This window comes from Eulemur rufifrons, chromosome 28 (assembly GCF_041146395.1).
Source record: "Eulemur rufifrons isolate Redbay chromosome 28, OSU_ERuf_1, whole genome shotgun sequence".
NCBI classification, from domain to species: Eukaryota; Metazoa; Chordata; class Mammalia; order Primates; family Lemuridae; genus Eulemur; species Eulemur rufifrons.
Genome location: NC_091010.1, coordinates 28,735,691 through 28,741,690, shown reverse-complemented (window position 1 = coordinate 28,741,690; position 6,000 = coordinate 28,735,691). Strand labels below are relative to the sequence as shown.

Genomic DNA, 6,000 nt, shown 5'->3' with positions numbered 1-6,000 from the left:
AGCATGACCACAATACCATCACAACACCGTAAAATTAACTATAATTGCTGAATATGAAATATCAATGGTCAAAGTTCCAGTAATATGTCTCACTTTAATATTTATTGAGAACTTGCATTGCGCTAGCATTAGGCACTTTCACATACACCAGTTCATTTAAAGTGCTATTTACATTGCTCTTCTCGCCCTCGTACTAAAAGGAAGGACTCTGCCTCTACCAGATGATTCAGAGCCTCCTCAGCGGTCTCCCTCCGGGTCCCCAGCCCCTTCCCAGGCGGGCGGGGGCTGCGGGCCGGGAGCCGTTTCCGTTGGGATCTGTTCCCTGCCCGGGACGCCGGCCCCACCCTGGTTGCCTAGGCGACGAGGGGCCGCGTCTCTCGGCAAGATCACGGCGATGTCGCAGGCGACGACTCCCGGGGGGACGACCCCTGCAGGAAGCACGCCCGAGTCGGAGGTACGCCGCCCCCTTCCCATCCCGGTCCGGGTCCCCGCGACCACCGAGCTCCCATCCCACCGCCCGCGGGGTCGGCAGGCAAGGCCGAGGCCGAGGCCGGTCCCCGGGGAGGCGCCCCACACCGGGCCGGCGGCTGAGCAGCCGGACTGGCGGCGGGCCTGGGAGCCGGCCCCGGGTGGCGCGGGGACCCCAAGAGCGGCGCGGGGATCCCGGACACCCGCCCTGCCGGCCGCTCCCTAGCTCGCCCCGGCGCGCCGCGCATCGTGCAGCGCCTGTAAATTGTATAAATTCTTCCCCTAGCGGGTCCATGCCCAGACAACCTCACAACCACGCGCGTCTACCTTAATTTCTTTTTATTTAAAAATGAAAATAAGTGATCCCAGATTGTAAAACAGGCAGTCCCTTTTTCAAATTACTACTAATTCTGCAAGGATCACAGTTGCGATTGCTCAAAAGGTGTCATGGAATAGTTACTGTTTATTGGTAGTGGACTGATTAATATTAGAAGGCCAGGGTTGGTGTTATTTTGCCATTTTTTCTAAATAAATAAATATATGATAGGAGACAGGACAAAAGACAGCGGGACAGCGGCTATAAAATTAGGCTTTTGGTTAGGGCTTTAGTCGCTTAACCTTGTCTTTAGGAGGATCATTTAACCTTGAACCCCCAGGGCCTTCTGTGTAGCAAAAAGTTGTCCTTAGGCCCCACCAGACAGCAACTCAATGATAAATGGGTTTTAGAAAACTTTACTTATAAACTTAACATCCTCAGATTTCAGTTAAAAACACATCTGCCGTGCCAGATAGTACAAAAAAGCATCTTTAAATCTTCACACAGAGTTTATCATATTGTTCCTAGAAGTCTTTTCCTTCAGTTTTTTTAAGGTTCTGAAGGTGAATAATAATGTGTTAATTAACATTGCTTTGCTCAACTTTCTTATTAGTATAAACATTCTTTGTGCAGAAGATGAGTATTAGCTGCAGTTTTATAAATGAGGAAACCCAGAAAGCCAATAATTCCATCTTGTGCAGACATAAGCAAACGTCCCCCTCCAGATCCTTCCCAATCAATACTAAATGCAGACCGCTAAGGCATGCCAATTCTCGTTTGTGCCTTTTGAAATTAGTATACATTAAAAGCACATTTTAATGTGATAAACTGGTTACTATGCCAGTTACTCCCTTGTGGTCTCTAATGTAAGTAATACAATTTCAAAAGTAACACAGGAAATTTTCCAATTAAATGTGTTATTTAAATATATACAAAACCTTAGAAGACACAATTGTCAGTGTATATATACTTATACTTACCCACGTAGATAATGTTCTTTCTAAGACTCTGGTCGTTTGGGGTCTTAGCGAATCTGAAAAAAAAAAAAAAAAAGTTATTATTTTAAAGATGTAAAGACATTCCATACTTCAGGAAAAAAAATCACTTTTTACAATGGTTAAGTCAGATGAATGAGCTAGTTGAATACCTAAGATGATTATCTACCCTCTTAGGACTGTCAGTTTGCACAGTTGTTAACTTGGAGGAGCAAGTATTCCCCATGGCATACAATTCAGGCTATGCTCAGTCTCTTAGTAAGAGGCTAAAGAAATCAAACTGTAACTTGGACTCCCTTAGCAGTGCTCATTTACTGATAACTGGTTAATAGCTGCATGGTGGAAATTTCATTTTCTGTTCTAATGAAAACAGAATTCCTGTAGTTCATGGGGAAGACAATTGATCCATAGAGCTGTGTCATTCATTAGAATGACAAGTCCTGCCTTCCACACGTTGGTGCTGACTAGGATTTTCAGACATTAGATGGAAAAGATGGCAAGAGTCTCTAGCAGTTTGTTCCCAAGGCTGCCGCTTTTTAGGTAGATACTGAAAACTTCTCAAATCAGATTCTTTTGATTTGAGTTGATCACCCAAGAGCTAATCCCTCATGGTGTCATTTCTAATAAATTCTGTATCCAAATTGACTTAGCCAGTAGACCATGTAGTCAACTGAGCCAAGCAGTAGTGAAACATTTTTTTTCTTGCCAAGTCTATCAGAAATAAAGCATAAGCTTCCAACAGTCTGATGTTTCCCATTTGTTGTTTGTGGCCAATACCTAGAATAAAAACAATTATCCCAATAACATAGTAAGCACTCAATAAATTATGATAACTAATTAAAATCACCCGTGGTCTGAAATATACCAAGAAAGGTATTATTGTAGACTAAAATCTAAAATCTATTTCATAAGATACTGTAAACAAGGAGGCATGAGATGCAGATCAAGGGAAATAATTTTTTCTGTGATACTGCATAAGTCCTGCGTGCCAGCTTTTTAAATTCAGCATCCCGGGTTCTTTAGTAGTATTGGAGTAAATGCCTCCCTTTGAATGGCAACACTAAACTTTCAGCAGATATCTGTATGAATGCATAAGAACAGAGAAGAATGACAAAAATCTGAAAATAAATGTTTGCTATCTCTAAGTTAACAGTGTGAATTGAACATATTGTGATCACATAGTGTGTAGATCAACCTATGCAGGTTATGGGGACAAGGCAAAAAAGGCACTTAAAATATTGCAGAGAAGACAGTACTAATGGACTTCAAAATGTTAGCATACAGTAGTAGTATTTATCAGACACTTAGAACCTCTGGTAAACACCGGCTGTAAATGCCGGCTGTAGGCATGGAGATATTGACAAACACTTAGGCTTGTCTTTCTTCTTACTGTTGGTCTTTGGGTTTACTGTCTTATTTAAAAAGTCCTGCTCTTGCTCTCCCATCTGTCCTTCTCCTCAGGTGGCACAAATAATCGTCAATTGTTTTCTAATATTTAAAGTTTTGTTTTACTAAAGTTAGATCTTTAACAAGACTAGACTTGATTTTTGATAGAAATATTTTGTATATTTTGAAATGAGGATCTAATTTTATTATCTTCTAGAGGTGAATCACCAATTATGTAAGCTTCGTTTACTAAATAAACTAACATATCTCTTCACACTGAGAACGAATTGACTTGTTATCACATTATGCATATACTTGAGTGGGCATAGAATGGACAAAATAGAGCAAGAGAAAAGAGAATCCCAAAATTTAAATAGATGTAAAAGTTTTTATTTCTAAAATTTTATATATGTATACATACATACATATTTTTATTTATATATATACACACACTAAAATTTTGGATCCTCTATTCTTTTTCACTGACTAGTTCATCCATTGTTGTATCAATATCATACCATTTTATATTCAGCTTTTAATATCTAATTTGGAAAGTTCTCTCTCATTATTTTTCTTTTTTGCAATGCATGTATTCTTCCATAAGAACTTAATTATTTTGTAAAGTTCTATAATAATCTTATTGGGATTTGAGATTGTCATTGCATTACATTTATAATGTGGGAGGGATTTAAATATTTTGAAATTGAAGGGTTTTAATAAATCTCTTTTATCAAGTCTTGTTTTTAAACTTTTGATAGTTTTATAATGTCTTTAGGTACTATACCTTTCTTATTATATTTATAACCAGTATAATTTAATCAAGTTTTTGCCATTTTCATTTCTAATTACTTTGTTGTATAGAGAAAAACAATTGGCTTTTATGTATTTTGTCATATATTAATAGAACCATCTTACTAATTTTTTTATTATACAATGTTAGTACAATGTCAACTTTCTTAGTTATGCCACCATGTAATCTTCAAAGATTTTTAAATTTCCTCATTTGTAATATTTAAGCTACAAATTTAGTTTTCTTATTGTATTATATTAGAACCTCTACGGTGTGTTGAATTACAGTAATGTTACTAGCCAGGATCTCTTTTTAGTTCCTGATTTTCATGAGAATGACTTTAGTATTTCACCATTCAATATACTTGCTGTTGATTTTGACAAAAAGTCAAGTTAATTTTCTTTCTTATGCCTGGTCAATTTGAATAACTTACATTTTCCTAGGAAATCACCCTTTCCTTGGAATTTTCTAATGTAACACCAATTCAATGTGGCATATATTTATTTTCTTTTTTAAATCATATTTGAAAATATTTGCCTATTCATCATTTTAAAGATCCAGCTCTTGCTTTTATTTATTCTTCTTTCATTTATTTATATTTTATTTTTTTTAATATTGGCTTCGTAGCTCCATAGCAAAACTATAGTAAGGCAAATGAGGCATTCTCCTTGGGTACAGAATTTAAGGGTATGCCAAAAAAAACTCAGTAATCAAGATAAATTATATTTTAATGCAATACTGTAAAAAAATCAAAATAATGCAAAAAATCCATGATGGATTCAAATTTTAAATAAAGGCCAGATCTGTATTATGGATTTTTCCTTTTGCCTTAGGCTCCAATATGGCCAAACACAGCACTGCTCCTTAGTTCATTTATTTTCAGGCTTGAACATATCTTTCAAAGGCTGGAATTTAGTAATCTTGGTGAAATCTATTATCTCCCTTTTAATGAACGTTTATTAAGAATCTTTTTTATATAAAACACTACTAGTGATTAATACAAAGATGTCTCTGAAAGCTTACATTCTAGAAAAAAAACACACAAATGTGGAAAGTTTAGGTGACATTAGAAGGAAAAAAAATCAGAAAAAAGATTATCTGTGAAATAGTATCAGCCTTACAATTTTATTGCACTTGGAATAACTGCTAAAATCCACCAGGTGGTGGAGTAAAATGAGTTAACAGTGCCATTTAGCTTACATATTTTCCTAGTTGGAGATGTAATTTTACAGAGAGAGCCAGGATTATAAATCCACATTTTTCAGCCTATTTATGAATTTTCTATTGTATCTTTAATTTTTACAGATTGGAATGTATGTGTTGAAAAATTTAAGATTTTTAGCTATCTAATATCCTTTCTAGTGCAAGGCGGTATATAAACAAACAAAAAAGGAGTCTAGTTTAAAATAGGTCTACGAATACAATTTAAAACAAAAGAGAAAACCCAGAGGCAAACTCTCCTAAAAGATGATTATCATAAGGCTGCAAGTTTTAGAAAAAAATGAGGCACTAATATTAGGCAGCTTAACTAGAATCATTATTGTCCAAAAGATTATGATTATTGTATTCTCTTTCATATAGTTCTTGTGCGACCTGCTTTTCTTCTATCCAGAGATTTTTCAGATCAAAGAAATTGATCTGAATGTCTATATAATTCACTTTTCATGTGTATCTTTATTCATTATTAATAATGACAGCAATCTTGTGTGTATTAAAACACATAAAAATGATTTTTAATATTAAATCAAATTTAGGTTCAGTTGTCTTGCCTTAAGTCATAAAATTAATCAGTAGTCAAACCGTCATGAGATCCTGGGTTCCTAAGTCCTGCTTTTCATCGTGCTTTGCTATCTAACAATGTCATCATATGATGAAGATGAATTCAGACAGTCCGTTAGCAACCTATGTTGACATATCAAGATCTTCAGAATTCTAAAAAGAAGTGAAAGATTGAATGACTGTCCCTGAGGAATTTGCAATCTAATGGGATTGATAGTGTAGGAATAATTATACTTCACTGCTAATAAATATATATATATATAATG

The 6,000-nt window shown here is 35.9% G+C and overlaps 1 protein-coding gene across 2 annotated transcripts in view; it reads left to right on the top strand.

Annotated features, from left to right (window-relative positions):
* The first annotated feature begins 351 nt into the window (after nt 1-351).
* The window catches only part of CABCOCO1 (ciliary associated calcium binding coiled-coil 1), a 97,786-nt gene continuing 92,137 nt past the window's right edge, over nt 352-6,000 (top strand). Inside the window, exon 1 of one of the 2 annotated variants that reach the window (XM_069460753.1) lies at nt 352-454. Coding sequence is in view for 1 of the 2 variants with exons in the window: in XM_069460752.1 (XP_069316853.1) it covers nt 395-454 (60 nt within the window). In the remaining variant the exon portion in view is untranslated. The remainder of the gene's footprint in view (nt 455-6,000) is intronic. The other variant, XM_069460752.1, reaches the window with a different exon arrangement.